Source organism: Ceratotherium simum, chromosome 8, assembly GCF_057802395.1.
Source record: "Ceratotherium simum simum isolate JZ-2026a chromosome 8, ASM5780239v1, whole genome shotgun sequence".
NCBI classification, from domain to species: domain Eukaryota; kingdom Metazoa; phylum Chordata; class Mammalia; order Perissodactyla; family Rhinocerotidae; genus Ceratotherium; species Ceratotherium simum.
The window spans coordinates 56200586-56220299 of record NC_141907.1 but is presented as its reverse complement, the minus strand read 5'-3'; the positions used below and the strand labels follow the sequence as shown (position 1 = coordinate 56220299).

General features: G+C 36.6%; 1 protein-coding gene across 4 annotated transcripts in view; it reads left to right on the top strand.

The window, feature by feature from the left end:
• UGT2A1 (UDP glucuronosyltransferase family 2 member A1 complex locus) overlaps positions 1–19714 on the top strand; it is a 70555-nt gene that overhangs the window by 30176 nt on the left and 20665 nt on the right. Inside the window, exon 1 of one of the 4 annotated variants that reach the window (XM_087434399.1) lies at positions 4316–5054. The exons of the other annotated variants lie outside the window; for them this stretch is intronic. Coding sequence (XP_087290525.1) covers positions 4331–5054 — 724 coding nt within the window. The 5' untranslated portion in view covers positions 4316–4330. Of the gene's footprint in view, positions 1–4315; positions 5055–19714 lie in introns of those variants that run through there. 4 annotated transcript variants of the gene reach the window in all.

Below are 19714 nucleotides of genomic sequence, written 5' to 3'. Positions count from 1 at the left end.
ATAATGTCCATGGACACTAAACCTGAAAATGCAGACCATTTGGACACCATCAAAAATGGGGAACATGAAGGCTAGCATGCTTTTTATTAACATTTGACAATAGGGCCTCTAAAGAAATACTGGATCCATGATGCTTCATATGTTTCTAATGCTAAGTAAAGATAATAGAAGTTAGATACTTGGCCATGCTCTGTATTTCATAAAAGTAATATTCCAAACAGAAATTTAAAAACATATTTTGATCCACATGTTAATTTAATGGTGCACCATTAGAATGATGCTGTTTATAGATTAGAAAGGAATTTCTTCCAGTTCTGGAAAAAATGTTACTATACATTAAATGAACATGCTTCATTAAACAGACAAACTTAGTTTTTTTCAACTTTGTAAAATTATGCTATCTCTTCTCTTTTGGACACCATCCACGAAAGAAATAATTTTTAAGTTGGACTTCATTAAAGTTAAAAACTTCAGCTCTGTGAAAGACAATGTGATCAGAATGAGAAGACAAGCCACTGACTGAGAGAAAATATTTGCAAAAGACATGTTTAATAAAGGACCGTTATCCAAAATATAAAAAGAACTCTTGAAACTCAACAATTAGAAAATATACAACCAAATTAAAATACGGGCCAAAGACATTAACAGATACCTTAACCAAAGACGATACAATGATGGCAAATAAGCATATGAAAAGATGGTCTACATCATTTGTTGTCAGGGAAATGCAAATTAATACAACAATGAGACACTACTACACACATATTAGAATGGCCAAAATCTGGAACACTGACAACACCAAATCCTCGTGAAGATATGGAGCAACAGGTCAGTGGGAATCCAAAATGGTACAGCCACTTTGGAAGACACTTAGGCAGTTTCTTACAAAACTAAACATACTCTTACCATATGATCCAGCAATTGTACTCCTTGGTATTTCCCCAAGGGAGTTTAAAACGTACATCCCCACAAAAACCTGCATATGGATGTTTATAGCAACTTTATGAGTAATTGCCAAAACTTGGAAGCAACCAAGATGCCCTTCAGTAAGTGAATGGATAGATACACTGTGGCAGATCCAGACAGTGGAATGTTATTCAGTGCCAAAAAGAAATGAGCTACCAAACTGTGAAAAGATGTGGAGGAACTTTAAATGCATATTATTAAGTGAAAGAATCCAATCTGAAAAGTTTACATACGGTATGATTCAATTATAAGACGTTATGGAACATGCAAAACTATGGAAACAGTAAAAAGATCAGTGGCTGCCAGGAGTTGGAAGTGGGTGAATGAATCAATAGATGGAGCATAGATAGTTATTAGAGCAGTGAAAATACCCTGTATGATACTATAATGACGGATACATTTGTCCAAACTCATAGAATGTACAACATCAAGAGTAAACCCTAAGATAAACTCCGGACTTTCAGTGATTATGGTGTGCAATGTAGGTTCATCAGCTGTAACAAATGTAGCACTCTGGTGGAAGATGTTGCTAATTGGGGAGGCTATGTATGTGTGGAGGCAGGGGGTGTATGAGAAATCTCTTTACCTTCCTCTCAATGCTATGAACTTAAAATTGCTTTGAAACAACAAAGCCTTTTTAAAAATGGGAATGATATTCTTATCTTGGATTAGGAATTGAATTTAACAAATCTTCATTTGGATTCAATTATTGTTTCATCCACTACTTTTATCCCAGCAGCAGTATAAGCCTCATAGTACGTCAACACTCTTTAAACCCCTCCAAACTTCCTGGGGCAATGGCTACAGTTACCCTTCTTTACAAGTCCTCAATATGTAATACCTTCAGTATGGCCACCTGGGAGAATTAGTGGGCATCAATCAATATCCATATCCAGCCCACATTCAGACCCTTTTCCTTCCCATGTTTGTTGGGTTGGAACACACACCAAAGTGACTAATTTTGTGTTATGGCCCTTCACCTCATAAAATTCTCTGGATTTCCTAGGAAGCTTTTACTCATGCCTTGTAACACCTTCATGGTTTTGTAATGAGAGTCTTGTTTTCTAAATCTCTCTCAATCAGTCTCTTTACACAATATCTTGTGTCTCTTCTAACTGCCTGGTGCCATCATGTATATTCAACATGTATTATCATAATCAATTTTATTCTTTTAAACTACCCTATAAGAAACAAAGCATTATTCTTATTCACAGAAAACTGTTTCGCCCTTATTTCTTGCATATTTTTTGAAAATATACCTTTCTGATTCAAAAACCACTTGTCTTTTTACAATGCCTATTCTCTCTAGCTTCACTTCATCCAGTACAACCTCAGACACTCATGGAATAAAGAGAATTTTCATTTAAAAAAATCATCTTATATTTATTGCACCTTTTAAACTTCACTTCTTTGTGTATTCCTCTGGATATTTACTAAACATCTTTCCAAACTCAGCCAGCTAAATAAAAATCAACATTTGACTTTTATTCTTAATTTCAATTTTCTATACTAAGCATTATATTTTTCTTGTCTATCAGTTTTTGTTGATCTTAAGATTATATTAATACTATTGTTCAAGATAATATTATAAATTCTGTTGTATTTTGGAATGTGGAAATGTCACTAACTTATTTCTCAATATTGATGTCTATGTGATTAATCTGTGGATGGCTTACTTTCTTGTGGCACAACCTTCAGTTAAGTATGAAGATCTATGGTGACTTAACTCTCCACTAAAGCATTTTTCTAAACATTTGGATTATTATTATGATTTTTCACAACATACTAACAAAGTCTTATCATTAACTCCATTTTTATGGCCAATGAAAAAAAAGTTGAGAAAAATTAAGTAACTTTCCAATTCACAAACACCATTTTGTGCAATATATGAATGTAGGTCTATTTAACTCTAAGGTCCACTCTACTAATTTCACTAAATAACTTTATAAAGATCCCTGTGGTTCTAGGATTAACTCAAGCCTTAGCTCCCGGTTTTTACAAAAAGAATTCAATGGGAAGACAAAAAATCATTTGATATTGAATCAGGTAACACTGATTTTCTTTTTCAGAACAGGAAAATACCAATATATTCTTTCGAAAGGGAACAGTAGAGAAAGTTATTTCAATGTTCATCTATATCTAGAGAGGGGAGGCATCCTATATAGAGAGCAGATGCCAGTTATTCATAGCATTGAGGTAATATTGTTAGATGCCAGAACAGGTTTTTTGTTTTGTTTTGTTTTGTTTTTTTGTTTATTGCAGTAACATTGGTTTATAACATTGCATAAATTTCAGGTGTACTACATTATACTTCTATTTCTGCATAGATTACATTATGTTCACCACCCAAATACTAATTACAACCCATCACCACACACATGTGCCTAATTATCCCTTTTGCCCTCCTCCCTCCTCCCTTCCCCTCTGATAATCACCAATCCAATCTCTGTCTCTATGTGTTTGCTTGTTGTTGTTATTATCTACTACTTAATGAGTGAGATCATATGGTATTTGACCTTCTCCCTCTGACTCATTAAAGGACACATATGACCATTTTCTGACCCTGATTTGAAAATTTGAGTAGACATCTTTTTATGGAGATTAAGGCTCTCCAAAATGTCCTCTTTTAAGGAATATTTTCCTTTTCTGCACTATTCTGTGTTAGCCTCTGCTCTGTACATAATATGAACTGATAACTGCATACTTAAATGGCCATGATTTCCATATCATCCTTCTTTTTCTCTATTTCTTCCATTCACCTTGAGAATTTTCCTTCTGTCAGCTTTGTTTCTGGGCTCAGCTGAAATGCCTTCTCTATCCTGAAGCTTCGTTTGATTTTCTTCACTACAGAGTGAGTGGCATCTTCTGGGTCCCTGAAATGTTGTACCTTTGTATAATATTCAGTATACTCCTCCTGTTATTATGTGATATATGTGTCGTATCCACATATTAACATGAAACCAGTCTTATGACAAGACCTACATTTTCATGTTTCCCCAAATTATCAATCACCGTGCTCCATAAGATACATCATATTATTTACTAGACTTATTTAAATGGATTTTTCTGTCATATTTAAAAATTGTCAATTAAAAATATGTTTTTATTTTAAAATATTTCATCCAAACTTCTAGAATGCTGCAACCATTTCCTCCAAAATATTTAAATATTTCATATCTACTCCTGAAAAAACTATCATATAGTACTGCACTAAGCAACAACATTGACAATGTTCTTTGCATGTGTGTCATCCCTTAACTGGAAAAATTAATTTTTAACTTGATCTATGTCTAAATTTCCACTTCATTTCTGTGCCCAGCAAGTATTCAACCTCTGCCAAGCAGTGTATGAGGGAGCTGCTGTCATGACTTCTGAGAAATGGATTTTGTCAGTTCTGCTGCTGCATGTCTGCTTCACTGGCTGTGCATTCTGTGGGAAGGTCCTGGTGTGGCCCTGTGATGTGAGCCATTGGCTCAATATGAAGGCTATTCTGGAGAAACTCACCGAAAGGGGCCACGAGGTGACTGTGTTGGTTTCTCCACAGACTTTCACTATTGACTACAGCAAGCCTTCCACACTGAACTTCGAGGTGATTCCTATGCCACCTGACAGAAATAGTGCTGCAAATGCGCTAAATGGCTTTTTAGACATGGCCGTTAATGTCATGCCAACACTGTCACCCTGGCAGTCTGCAATACAACTGCAAGAATTCTTCCATCAAATAACTGAAATTTTAAAACTTCTGTGTGAGAGTGTAGTCTACAACCAAATAATGATGAAGAAACTCCAGGAAACCAACTACGATGTAATGGTTATAGATCCTGTGATGCCCTGTGGAGAGCTGATTGTTGAGTTGCTAGAAGTTCCTTTCGTGTACACGCTAAGGAACTCTATAGGTGGCATTATTGAGAAATATTGTGGGAAACTTCCAGCTCCACCTTCTTACGTGCCTGTTGCCATGGCAGAACTAGCAGACAAAATGACCTTTCTGGAAAGGGTAAAAAATTTAATGCTTTCTATTTTCTTTGACTTCTGGCTCCAGCAATATGACTTTCAGCTTTGGGACCAGTTATACAGTGAAGCGTTAGGTAAGAGACTCTGCTTTTTATTCTAAAGTAGTTTTTAAAACAAACTTAGGAAGCTTAAGAAAAGTTTAGGAAAATATGTTTAAAACTTCCACATCCACATAAAACTCTACAAGCGATAGCAATGAACTGTTATCATTAAGTGGGAAGGCGAGGCAAGAAATATCTTGTCATATTTACTCTTCCTTTAGGGTCATCTAACCATTTTGTAAGATATCTTGATACTTAATAAATTGTTATCGAAACATAAAACACACTAATAAATGTTGACCTAATGTAAGATATATTTTTTGTCAGACATAGAATATCACAAACGAGTCTAGTACACGGACTTTTCATAGTGAAGGAGGTTTGACTTCTTATTGATAGAGAGAATGTAATGTTTGTTGTAAGAATAAGATAATCTCCTCGCCTGATTCCACGAATAAACTGAAACCTGAGCTATATTAACAAGGGGTTAAATTTGGTATATAATTTACTTTTGTCTGAATTTCGCTCCACAAATTTGCAGAATCATGGATTATTACATTCCAAATTTATACCATTCTCCTGTTGGACCAGAGTACCTGCCATTCTTATCTCTCTCATAAAATTGGAATCAAACCTCAGTAAGTCCTATGTGAACTATTTCATCAGGGCTGGTCATACTTAGAAGTTTCCTAGGATGCATTATACTTGCAGCATTATACAGAAACCCGAAAAATTAAATAGAAAACCCTAGAAAGGTTTATAGCTTGGAGTCTTGAAAGATAGCATATTTTTTTTTACTTCACTAATTAGATATACTATATTTTTTTATTTCAGTAACATTGGTTTATAACATTATATAAATTTCAGGTGTACATCATTATCTTTCAATTTCTGTGTAGACTACATCATGTTCACCACCCAAAGACTAATTACAATACCTCACCAAACACATGTAGCTAATCACCGCTTCCCCCCGGCTCCTTCTACCCTTCCCCTCTGGTGACCACTAATCCAATCTATGTCTCTATGTGATTGTTTATTGTTGTTTTTATCTTCTGTTTATGATTGAGATCATATGGTATTTGACTTTCTCCCTCTGACTTATTTCGCTGAGCATAATACTGTCAAGGTCCATCCATGTTGTCACAAATGGCCAGATTTCATTGTTTTTTATGGCTGAGAAGTATTCTGTTGTGTATATATACCACATCTTCTTTATCCATTCATCCCTTGATTGGCAGTAACCTAGGTTACTTCCAAGTTTTGGCTATTGTGAATAATGCCACAATGAACATAGGGGCGCATATATCTTTACATATTCGTGTTTTCATGTTCTTTGGATGCCCAGCAGTGGAATAGCTGGAACGTACGGTAGTTCTACTCTTAATTTAATGACAAATCTCCATTCTATTTTCCGTAGTGCCTGCACCACTTTGCACTCCCACCAGCAGTATATGAAAGTTCCCAGCCCTCCACACCCTCTCCAAAACTTGTTGTTTCCTGTATTCTTAATTATTGCCATTCTGACAGGAGGAAGGTGATAACTCATTGTAGTTTTGATTTGTGTTTCCCTGATAGTTAGTGATGTTGAGAATCATTTCAGGTACCTGTTGGCCATCTGTATATCTTCTTTGGAAAAATGTCTGTTCAGATATTTTGTTCATTTTTTAATTGGGTTGTGATTTTGTTGTTGTTGAGATGTATCAGTTCTTTATATATTTTGGATATTAACCCCTTATCAGATATATGGTTTGCAAATATCTTCTCCCAATTGCTAGATTGTCTTTTCATTTTGTTGATGGTTTCCTTGCTGTGCCGAAGTTTTTTGATGTAGTCCCATTTGTGTATTTCTTCTATTGTTTCCCTTTCCTGGACAGACATGGTACTTGAAAATATGCTGCTAAGACTCAGGTCAAAGAGCGTACTGCCTATGTTTTATTCTAGGAGTTTCACAGCTTCAAGTCTTACCTTCAAGTCTTTGATCCATTTTGAGTTAATTTTTGTGCATGATGTAAGACAATGGTCTACTTTCATTCTTTTGCATGTGGCTTTCCAGTTTTCCCAGCACCATTTATTGAAGAGACTTTCCTTTCTCCGTTGTATGTTCCTGGCTCCCTTGTTGAAATTAGTGGACCATATGTGTGTGGGTTTATTTCTGTGCCCTCCATTCTGTTCCATTGATCTGTGTGTCTGTTTTTGTGCCAGTACCATGCTGTTTTGATTACTGTAGCTTTGTAGTATATATTTTTTTTTTTTTTTAATTTTTTGTTTATTGCAGTAACATTGGTTTATAACATTGTAAAAATTTCAGGTGTACATCATTGTACTTCTATTTCTGCATAGATTACATCATGTTCACCACCAAAATACCAATTACAACCCATCACCACACACATGTACCCAATTATCCCCTTCACCCTCCTCCCTCCCCCCTTCCCCTCTGGTAACCACCAATCCAATCTCTGTCTCTATGTGTTTGTTGTTGTTGTTATTATCTACTACTTAATGAGTGAGATCATACTGTATTTGACCTTCTCCCTCTGACTTATTTCACTTTGCATCATGCCCTCAATGTCCATCCATGTTGTCACAAATGGCTGGATTTCATCGTTTCTTATGGCTGAGTAGTATTCCATTGTGTATATATACCACAGCTTTTTTATCCATTCGTCCCTTGATGGGCACTTAGGTTGCTTCCAAGTCTTGGCTATTGTGAATAAGGCTGCAATGAACACAGGGGTGCATGTACCTTTGCAAATTGGTGTTTTCAAGTTCTTTGGATAAATACCCAACAGTGGAGTATATTTTTAAATCAGAGAATGTGATACATCCAGCTTTGTTCTTTTTTCTCAGGATTTCTTTTGCTATTCAGGGTCTTTTGTGGTTCCATATAAATTTTAGGATTCTTTGTTCTATTTCTGTGAAAAATTTTGTTGGAACTTTGATAGGGATTGTATTGAATCTGTAGATTGCTTTAGGAAGTATGGACATTTAATTCTTCCAATCCAAGAGCATGGAATATCTTTCCAATGCTTTGCGTCGTCTTCAATTTCTTTCAGTAATGTTTTACAGTTTTCAGTGTACAGATTTTTCACCTCTGTGGTTAAGTTTATTTCTGGGTATTTTATTCTTTTTGTTGCATTGTATTTGTAAATTGCATTGTATTCTTAATTTCTCTTTCTGCTACTGCATTATTAGCGTATAGAAAGTCAACTGATTTTTGTGTATTGATTTTGTATCCTGCAACTTTGCCATATTCATTTATTATTTCTAAAAGTTTTTTTGGTGGATTCTTTAGAGTTTTCTTTCTATAAAATCATGTTATATGGACATAGTGACAGTTTCACTCTTCCTTCTCAATTTGGATCACTTTTCTTTCTTTTTCTTGCCTGATTGCTCTGGCTGGGACTTCCAATACTATGTTAAATAAGAGTGGTGAAAGTGGGCATTCTTTTCTCGTTCCTGTTCTTAGAAGGATGGCTTTCAGTTTTTCTCCATTGAGGATGATATTAGCTGTGGCTTTGTCAGTTATGGCCTTTATTATGTTGAGGTACTTTCCTTCTTTACCCATTTTATTCAGAGATTTTTATCATAAATGGATCCTGTGGCTTGTCAAATAGTTTCTATGCCTCTATTGATATTATCATGTGATATTTTTTTCTTCATTTTCTTAATGTGGTGTATCATGTTGATTGATTTGCAGATGTTGAACCATCCTGGATCCCCAAGAGTAAATCCCACTTGATCATGGTGTATGATCTTTTTAATGCGCTGTTGTTTCGATTTGCTAGTATTTTGTTGAGGATTTTTTCATAAATATTCATCAGTGATATTGACCTATAATTTTCTTTTTCTGTGTTGCCCTTGTCTGGTTTTGGTATCAGGGTAATTTTAGCTTCCTCGAATGAGTTAGGAAGCTTCCCCTCCTATTCAATTTTTTGGAAGCGTTTGAAAAGGATAGCCATTAAGTCTTCTTTGAATATTTGGTATAATTCACCAGGGAAGCCATCTGGTCCTGGACTTTTATTTTTTGGGTAGTCTTTGATTGCTGTTTCAATTTCTTTACTGATTATTGGTCTATTAAAATTCTCTATTTCTTCTTAATTCAGTTTTAGAAGATTGTATGGTTCTAAGAATTTATCCATTTATCTAGATTATCCAATTTGTTGGCATATAGCTTTTTGTAATATTCTGTCATAATCTTTTGTATTTCTAAGGTGCCTGTTGTAATTTCTTCTTTCACTTCTGGCTTTATTTACTTGAGCCCTCTGTCTTTTTGTTGGTGAGTCTAGCTAAAGGTTTGTTGATTTTGTTTATCTTTTCAAAGAACTAGCTCTTCATTTCATTGATTTTTTTTATTTTTTCTTTTTTTTGGACGATTGGCCCTGAGCTAACATCTGCCAATTCTCTTCTTTTTGCTGAGGAAGACTGGCCTTGGGCTAACATCCATGCCTTTCTTCCTCCACTTTATATGGGACGCCGCCACAGCATGGCTTGACAAGCACTGCCTCTGTGCGTACCTGGGATCCGAACCGGCGAACCCCAGGCTGCCACAGCAGAGTGTGCTCACTTAACCATTTGCGCCACTGGGCCGGCCCCTTTTCTATTGTCTTTTTAGTCTCTATTTCATTTGTTTCTGATCTGATTTATATTATTTCTTTCCTTCTACTGACTTTGGCTTTGTTTGTTCTCTTTCCAGTTCCTTTAGGTGCACTATTAGATTGTTCATTTGAGATTTTTCTTGTTTGTTGAGGTATACCTGTATTGCTGTAAACTTCCCTCTTAGAACCACTTTTGCTGTATCCCATAAATTTTGGCATGTTGTATTTTCACTTTTCTTTGTCTCCATGGATTTTTTGTTTTCTCCTTGATTTCTTTGTTGACCCAGTCATTATTCAGCACCATTTTGTTTAAGCTCCATGTATAAGTGGCTTTTCTGATTTTATTCCCATTGTTGATTTCTAGTTTCACACCACTGTGTTCAGAAAAGATGCTTCGTATTATTTCAATATTCTTAAATTTATCGAGACTTGTTTTATAGCCTAACATGTGATCTATCCCAGAGAATGTTCCATGTGCATTTGAAAAGAATGTGTACTCAGAAGTTTCTGGGTGGAATGTTCTGTATATATCTACTAAATCCATCTGGTGTAATGTGTTATTTAAGGCCAACGTTTCCTTATTCATCTTCTGTTTGGATGGTCTATCCATTGGTGTAAGTGGAGTGTCAAAGTCTCCTACTATTATTGTTTTACTGTCTATTTCTCCTTTTATGTCTGTTGACAATTACTTTATATATTTAGGTGTTCCTGTGTTGGATGCATAAATATTTACAAATATTATGTCCTCTTGTTGGATTGTTCCCTTGATCATTATGTAGTACCCTTCTTTGTCTCTTATTACAGTTTTTATTTTAAAGTCTATTTTGTTTGGTATAAGCATTGCTACTCCAGCTTTCTTTTCATTGCCATTTGCATGGAGTATCTTTTTCCATCCCTTCACTTTCAGTTTGTGAGTGTTTTTAGGTGTGAACTGTGTATCTTATATGCAGCATATATATGGTTCTTGTTTTTTCATCCAATCAGCCACTCTGTGTATTTTTATTGGAGCGTTTAGTCCATTGACATTTAAAGTATGTAATTATAAGTATGCACTTATTGCCATTTTGTTACTTTTCTTCCGGGTGTTTTAGTAGTTCTTCTCTGTTCCTTTCTTCTCTTTCCTTGTGGTTTGATGGCTTTCTTTAGTATTATGTTTGGGTTCCATCCTCTTAATTTTATGTTTATTTATTATAGGTTTCTGGTTTGTGATTACCATGAAGTTAATATATAATGACCTTTGTATATAGCAATCTGTATTAAGTTGATGATCTCTTTAGTTTGACCTCTTGCTAATGGCTTTACACTTTTACTCCCATCCTCCCACATTTTATGTTTTTGATATCATTTCTAACATCTTCTTTTCTGTGTATGTGTCCATTACCCCCATGTCCTGTAAATAGATAATTTTACTACTTTTGTCTTCTGACCTTCATATTAGCTTCATAGGTGGTTGGTCTGCTACCATTACTGTTTATTTGCCTTTTATCAATGATTTTATTGCTTTTTTTTTTGATAATTTTCTTATTCCTATTTGTGTCTTTTGTTTCCCACTTAAATAAGTCCCATTAGCGTATCTCGTAATGCTAGTTTCTTGGTGATAAGCTCATTTAGTTTTTGCTTGTCTGGGAAATTCTTTATGTCTCCTTCAATTCTGAATGATAACTTTACCAGGTAGAATATTCTTGGCTGTAGGTCTTTTCCTTTCAGCATATTAAATATATCATACCACTCCTTTCTATCCTGTCAGGTTTCTGCTGAGAAGTCAGCTGATAGCCTTATGGGGTTTCCTTGTATATAACTTGTTGCCTTTCTCTTACGGCTTTTAGGTTTATCTCTTTATCTTTGATTCTTGACATTTTAATTATAACATGTCTTGATGTGGGCCTCTTTGGGTGTATCTTGTTTGGTGCTCTCTGCTTTCTGTACCTGGATGTCTGTTTCCTTCCTTAGGTTAGGAAAGTTTTCAGCTATTATTTCTTCAAAGATATTCTTTGCACCTTTGTCTCTCTCTTCTCCTTCTGGGACACCTATGATATGGATGTTAGTGCACTTGATATTGTCCCTGAGCTCCCAAAGACTGTCGTCATTCTTTTTAATTCTTTTTTCTTTTATCTGTTCAGCTTGGGTGATTTCCTCTAGTCCTTCATCCACCTTGTTGATCTGTTCTTCTGTGTCATCTGCTCTGCCATTGAGTCCCTCTAGTGAATTTTTCATTTCCAGTATTTTATTCTTCATTTGATTGGTTCTTTTTTATAGTTTCCAATTTTTTGATTGAAGTTTTCACTGGGTTCATACATTCTTCTACCAAGATCAGTGAGCATCCTTATGACTTTTTGTTTGAACTCTTTATCAGATAGATTATTTCTGTTCAATTTAGTTCTTTTTCTGAGGTTTTGTCCTGTTTTCTTACTTGGAACGTAGTCCTTTGTCTCCTCCCTTTGCCTCTTTCTCTGTGCTTAGATCTATGTATTAGGTAGGTCAGCTACACCTCCTGATCTTGGAGAGGTGGCCTTATGTAAGTGATGCCTTATGAGGCCCAACACTGTGCTTCTCTCTAGTCACCAGTTCCAAATGTTCCAAAAGTGTCCCTCATGTGAGCTATGTGTGTCTTTCTCTTTTGACAGGTTTGCTCTTGTTGCAGGTGCCCAGAGAGGCTAAGCTGTCTCCGTAGCTGGCTGGTTGTAATGCTCAGCTGTGTGTGGCTGCTATGGACCCTTCTGTCAGTGTATCAGGCCTGGTGAGCCCCAGCACAGTTGGTTGCAAGGTCTGATAGCGTGTTCCTATTGCAGTTTTTCTGTTAAGTGAGTAGGCCCCTGTTATGAGAGGTTTGGGGATTCGATCGGAGGTGTAAAAGACACTTTCCACTCCAAACAAATGGACTGAAGGTATATTTTATTATATAGAGGATAGTAAAGGCGATAGTCCGCAAACAGATCCGAATAGGTCAAATAATAAGAGGGAAAAAACACCAGCTCGACTGGAAAGGGAAAACATCCACATCGGCTGAGATAGCAACAGATCCGAATAGGTCATATAATAAGAGGGAAAAATATCAGATCGATCGGAAAGATCGACTGCAGGGAAATGACACAAATCACCGGAAAGAGAAACACCAGGTTGACCGAAAAGAGAACACATCAAATCAGTTACTTCACAGTAAATCAATTACTCACAACATCCACGCCCCACTGCCGGGAGAGCCCTGTCAATCGACGCGGCTGGGCAAGGATCACACATCCTGGGCAAGGTGTCCCTTCCACAGGTGGAACTCTCACCAGGTCTCAGCTTCCAGCAGTTTATATAAGCAGTTACAGAGTTTACAGAGCAAGCATCTAGTGTTCCCATGCACAAAACAGTTATCAGTGGCGTACGTGCACTGAGCCCCTTGGCTAACGTCCCAGCCCAGTGGTTGTGTACGTGCATTGTTTTTTTTGGTTATCGTCTTAGCCTGGCACAGATGGCCAGTCCATCCCGTGCTACGACGCTCCAAGAGCCTTGAACTGTTACAACTTGCAACTTCCTCTGTGGGAGAAAGGCCAGTTCCCACCACACAGAAAGAAGCTTTGCATTTCTTTGTGTGCTGGTGGCTATAGGTCAATGGAGCGGCCAAACATGGCTGTACTCATGTCAAGACAGCCCCTAGCATGGTTGGTTGCTAGGTTCAGAGGCTTACAATTGCTGTAGGCTTCCTGCTTGCAAGGCTGTTGTCAGCCCTCTTGGGATTGCATCCGAGTGGAGCTGGCTCAAGGTATGGGAGCACCCAATGGTTTGAGGCTTTGGAAGGTGGGGCTGATCCCCTATTTGGCTGTTTGAGAAGCACAAGTCTGCTGCAGCTGACAAGCCCCACTTCCCACAGGGCCACATACCCCTTCAACACAGTGTTGCATGTGTGCACACTGACCCACTGAAGCAGACCCAGTCGCCCCACTGTTGAGTTCCCACACACTCCTACCAATGCCCCACACACTCCACCTGCTCCTAGTGCATGCCATGCCCCAGAGAGGCAGACCCACTCACCCAACTGTAGTGGTTCCAGGCACCCCACATATGTGGACCCACAAGTTGTCTGAGGGCTTGCTGTTGGGTGGGACCAGTCCCTAGGGTGGTCTGCCTGCCCTGGCTGAGCTGGATTAAATCAGTGCTCTAGTAGGTGGGTCAGACCCCTATGCTTACAGGCCAGGGGAAGAACTCCAATGTCATCTGCCAGTGTCTATGTCAGTGTGCCTGTACTAGGCACAATAATGACTGCTGCCAATGTGTCAGTCCCTGGAGAGGTCTCACCCCTCACCGAGATGCACCCAGAACCTAGAAAGTGAGTCTCTCTTCACCAAAAGTCTGTGCACCTTTCTTTCTGGTGATTTTAGGTTGCTTTATGAAACAGGTGAATTTGTGCATGGGCCCTTGAAGAGCAGCGTTTTTTCCTCTTATTTCAGATAGCTTTTCTAGGGGTATTCCCTGTTGTTGTTAATAGCCAGCAAAGCCAGATATTATGACATTCATCTTTGTTGTGATATTATGACACTCATCTTTGTTGTGCTGAGTCCAAAAGCTGCTTATTGTGGTAAAGTTCCCCTTCTCAGATCCCCCACTCCTCCAGGGATGACCTTGTTCATACCTTAGGATTGTTTCCAGCCAGCCGTGAAGTGCTGTGGCTCACCAGGGTGGCTTTTTTTCTCTCCAGAGAGGAATTTCTGCCTCTTCCACCTCAGTCAGCATTGTCCCTTATTGCAGGTGTTCTTTTTATCCACTTTTCAGTTCTCTCTCATGGGTAATTATTAAAGAGTAGTTGTAAATTTGTTGTGTCATGTGAGGAGGTGAGTTCAGAGTCCTTCTACACCACTATCTTGACACCATCTCTTATATACTCTATTTTTAATTGCTTTTTCTAATAAGAAATTATTTTACTTTGCAAGTTTCACATATATAGGTCTCATCTGATTTCATCAACTGAGGCAGCTTTTACTTCAACTATATCTGAGAATCATTAAGAAACATGAACTACCAAACAAAAGATCATATTGGGTATTAGAAATATTAACTAATTTAAATCCCTGATTATATTAGTTTGCTAGATCTGCCATAACTAAATACCACAGACTGGGTGGCATAAACAACAGAAATTTATTTTCTCACAGTTCTGGAAGCTTGAAGTTGAAGAGAAAGGTGTCATCAAGGCTGGTTTCTCTTGAGGCCTGTCTCCCTAGCTTGTAGTTATCCATCTTCTCACTATGTCCTCTCATGGTCTTTCCTCTGTGTATGCACATATCTAGTGTCTCTTCCTCTTCTTATAAGGAGGCCAGTCATATTGAATGAGGGCCCATGCTTATGACCTCATTTAACCTTAACTACTTCTTTAAGGGCCCTATCTCCAAATACAGTCAGACTTCAACATATGAATGTGAGACAAACACAATTTAGTCTATAGCACTGATTTTCCAATAGATATTGTTTCACAGAACTAATGTTCAAAGGAATGCACTTTAAAAATCCTTAATGTTATACACACTTTGAATTTATACTGAATTGATTTCACAGTAAATAATTTAACAACCTGTAAGCACTACCTGGATGTAGCCAGTGTGTTAGGCTTTATAGATTTAAAGTAAATAAGACCAGGGTCTTAGCCTCAATACTACTCTCAGAAATAAATGCAAGACATAGAACTCTAAATATATTTTGATAATTAGGGATGTTTCCCTGGTTTCAATCAATAACTTTCTCAGACATTTGTCATATTATGCATAAATAGAGAAAAGGTATAGAATTCTTTATGTGTAAATATTGTGGAATAAATGGAGTCCTTAGAAACAATGGCAAATTTTTAACTCTATCATCTTTAACAGACTTTTCTTTAGCTGTACCTTCATTTACATATGTTCTTGTATTCTCTCATGTTCCTTAGGTAATTTTGAATGCACTATGAGTATAATTTCATTTTTATTCCAGTAACTTTATTGAGATCATAATGGCTAATAACATTGTGAAATTCTGGGTGTATATTATTGTTTATCAATTTCTGAGTAGACTTCGTCGTGGATAAAGAAAATCTGTTTTCTTTATCCATGCATTTGTTATATTCCACATATGAGTGAAATCATGCCGTGTTTGTCTTTCTCTGCCTGGCTTATTTCACCTAACAGCATACACTCAAGCTCCATGTTGTTGCAAATGGGACGATTTTGTCTTTTTTTGTGGCTGAATAGTATTCCATTGTGTATATACACCACATCTTCTTTATCCAGTCATCAGTTGATGGGCACTTGGGTTGCTTCCATGTCTTGGCTTTAGTGAATAATGCTGAAATGAACATAGGAGTGCATAAGTCTCTTCGAATTGTTGATTTGAAGTTCTTTGGATACATACCCACTAGTGAGATAGCTGGATCATATGGTACTTCTATTTTTAATTTTTTGAGAAATCTCCATACTGTTTTCCATAGTGGCTGTACCAGTTTGCATTCCCACTGGCAGTGTATGAGTGTTCCCTTTTCTCCACATCCTCTCCAATATTTGTTGTTTTTTTATTTTGTAATTATAGCCATTCTGACCAGTGTAAGGTGATATCTCATGGTTGTTTTGATTTGCATTTCCCCATTAATTAGTGATGTTGAACATCGTTTCATGTGTCTGTTGGCCATCTGTCTATCTTCTTTGGAAAAAGTGCTTGTTCATATCCTCTGCCTATTTTTTGATTGGGTTGTTTGATTTTTTGTTGTTGAGTTGAATGAGTTCTTTATATATTTTGGAGATCAACCCCTTGTAGGATAGGTGACTTGCAAATATTTTCTCCCAGCTGGTGGGTTCTCTTTTTGTTTTGTTCATGGTTTCCTTTGCTTTGCAGAAGCTTTTTAGCGTGATGTAGTCCCATTTGTTAATTTTTTCGTTTCCCTTGCCCTATCAGACATGTTATTTGAAAAGATGCTGCTAAGATCAATGTCAAATAGTGTACTGACTATATTGTCTTCAAGGAGTTTTATAGTTTCAGGTCTTACATTCAAGTCTTTAGTACATTTTGAGTTAATTTTTGTGTATGGTATAAGGTAATGGTCTAATTTCATTCTTTCACATGCGGCTGCCCAGTTTACTGAGCACCATTTATTGAAGAGATTGTCCTTTCTCCATTATATGTTCTTCACTCCTTTGTCAAAGATTAACTGTCCATAGATGTGTGGTTTTATTTCTGGGATTTCAATTCTTTTTCATTGAATTGTGAGTCTGTTTTTGTGCCAGTGCCAAGCTGGCACTATATATACAAGCTGGCATGTTGACTATAGCTTTGTAGTATATTTTGAAGTCAGAGATTGTGATGCCTGCAGCTTTGTTCTTTTTCTCAGGATTCCTTTGGCTATTTTGGGTCTTTTGTTGTTCCACATAAATTTTAGGATTCTTTGTTCAATTTCTGTGACGAGTGTCATTGGGATTCTAATTGGGATGTGCAGATTGCTCTAGGTAGTATGGACACTTTAACTATGTTGATTCTTCTGACCCATGAGCATGGAATATTTTTCCATTTATTTGTGTCTTCTTCAGTTTCTTTCAATAATGTCTTATAGTTTTCCATGTATAGGTCTTTCATCTCTTTGGTTAAGTTTATTCCTAAATACTTTATTCTTTTTGTTGCAATTGTAAATGGGACTGTACCCTTGATTTCTCTTTCTGCTAGTTCATTGTTAGTGTATAGAAATGCAACTGATTTTTGTAAGTTGATTTTGTACCCTGCAACTTCCCTGTAGTCGTTGATTATTTCTAATAGTTTCTGATGGATTATTTAGGATTTTTCTATATATAGGATCATGTCACCTACAAACAGTGAGAGTTTCATTTCTTCCTTTCCAATTTGGATTCTTTTTATTTCTTTTTCTTCCCTAATTGCTCTGACCAAAACCTCCAATACTATGTTGAATAGGAGTGGTGAGAATGGACACCCTTGTCTTTTTCCTATTCTCAAAGGGATGGTTTTCAGTTTTTCACCATTAAGTGTGATGTTGGCTGTGGGTTTCTCACGTATGGCCTTTATTATATTGTGGTACTTACCTTCTATAGGCATTTTATTGACAGATTTTATCATAATTGGATGTTGGATCTTGTCAAATGCTTTCTCTACATCTATAGAGATGATCATGTGGTTCTTATTCATCATTTTGTTAATGTGGTGTATCAGATTGATTCATTTATGAATGTTGAACCATCCCTGCACCCCCAGGATAAATCCCACTTGACCATGGTGTATGATCCTTTTAATGAATTTCTGTATTCAGTTGGCCAATATTTTGCTGAAGATTTTAACAACTATGTTCATTAGTGATATTGGCTTGTAATTTTCCTTGTATTGTCCTTGTCTGGTTTTGGTATCAGGATAATGTTGGCCTCATAGAATGAGTTAGGAAGTGCTCCATCTTCTTTGATTTTTTGGAATAGTTTGAGAAGGATAGGTATTAAATCTATGAATGTTTGATAAAATTCTCCAGAGAAGCCATCTGGTCCCGGACACATGTTTTTTGGGAGCTTTTTGATTACTATTTCAATCTCTTTACTTGTGATTGGTCTGTTCATATTCTCTACTTTTTCTTGATTCAGTTTTGGGAGGTTGTCTAAGTCTAAGAATTTATCCATTTCTTCTAGGTTATCCAATTTGTTGGTGTATAATTTTTCATTGTCTTATAATCATTTGTATTTCTGCAGAATGTGTTGTAATTTCTCCTCTTTCATTTCTAATTTTATTTATTTGAGCCTTCTCTCTTCTTTTCTTGGTGGGTCTAGCTAAGGGCTTGTCAATTTTGTTTATCTTCTCAAAGAACAAGCTTTTATTTTCATTAATCCTTTCTACTGTTTTTTTAGTCTCTATTTCATTTATTTCCCCCTGATTTTTATTATTTCCCTCCTTCTGCTGACTTCAGGCTTTCTTTGTTCTTCTTTTTCTAGTTCTGTTAGGCATAGTTTAAGGTTACTTATTTGAGATTTTTCTTGTTTGTTGAGGTGGGCCTGTATTGCTATGAATTTCCCTCTTGAGACCACTTTTGCTTTATCCCATAGGAGTTGCTATGTTATATTTTCATTTTTTGTTTGTCTCTAGGTATTCTTTAATTTCTCCTTTGATTTCTTCATTGATCCAATGGTTATTCAGTAGCATGTTGTTTAGTCTCTGCATATTTCTGAATTTCCCAGTTTTTTTCTTATAATTAGTTTCTAGTTTCATAGCACTGTAGTCAGAAAAGAGGCTTGGATGATTTCAATCTTCTTAAATGTATTGAGGTTTGCCTTGTTTCCCAACATATCGTCTATCTTTGAGAATGATGCATGTGCACTTGAGAATAATGTGTATTCTGCTGTTTTTGGATGGAATGTTCTGTATATATCTATTAAATCGATCTGATCAAATGATTCATTTAAATACACTATTTCCTTGTTGATTTTTTGTCTGGATGATCTATTGACGTAAGTGGGGTGTTGAGGTCCCCTGCTATTATTGTGTTGTTGTTAATTTCTCTCTTTAGTTCTGTTAATAGTTGCTTTATGTATTTTGGTGCCCCTGTGTTAGGTACATATATATTAATGTGTTATGTCCTCTTGGTGGAATGTCCCTTCTATCACTATATACTGCCCCTCTTGGTCTCTCATTGTCTTTTTTAACTTGAAATCTGTTTTGTCTGATATAAGTATAGCAACACTTGCTTTCTTTTGTTTGCCATTAGCTTGGAGAATCATCTTCCATCCCTTCACTCTGAGCCTGTGTCTGTCTTTAGAGCTGAGATGTGCTTCCTGGATGCAGCATATTGTTGGATCTTTGGATCTTGTTTCTTAATCCATCCAGCTACTCTGTGCCTGTTGATTGGAGAATTCAATTCATTTACATTTAGAGTGATTATTGATATATGAGGGCTTAATACTTCCATTTTATCTCTTGTTTTCTGGTTGATCTATGTTTCCATTGTTCCTCTACCTTTGTATTTCTGACTGCCATTTCATTTTGGTAGTTTTCCGAGGAGGTTTTCTCAGTTTGCTCTCTTTTTGTGAACTGTGGCTCTGCTCTGATTTTTTGTTTAGTGGTTATGGTGAAGTTTGTATGAAATATCTTATAGATGAAATAGTCCAT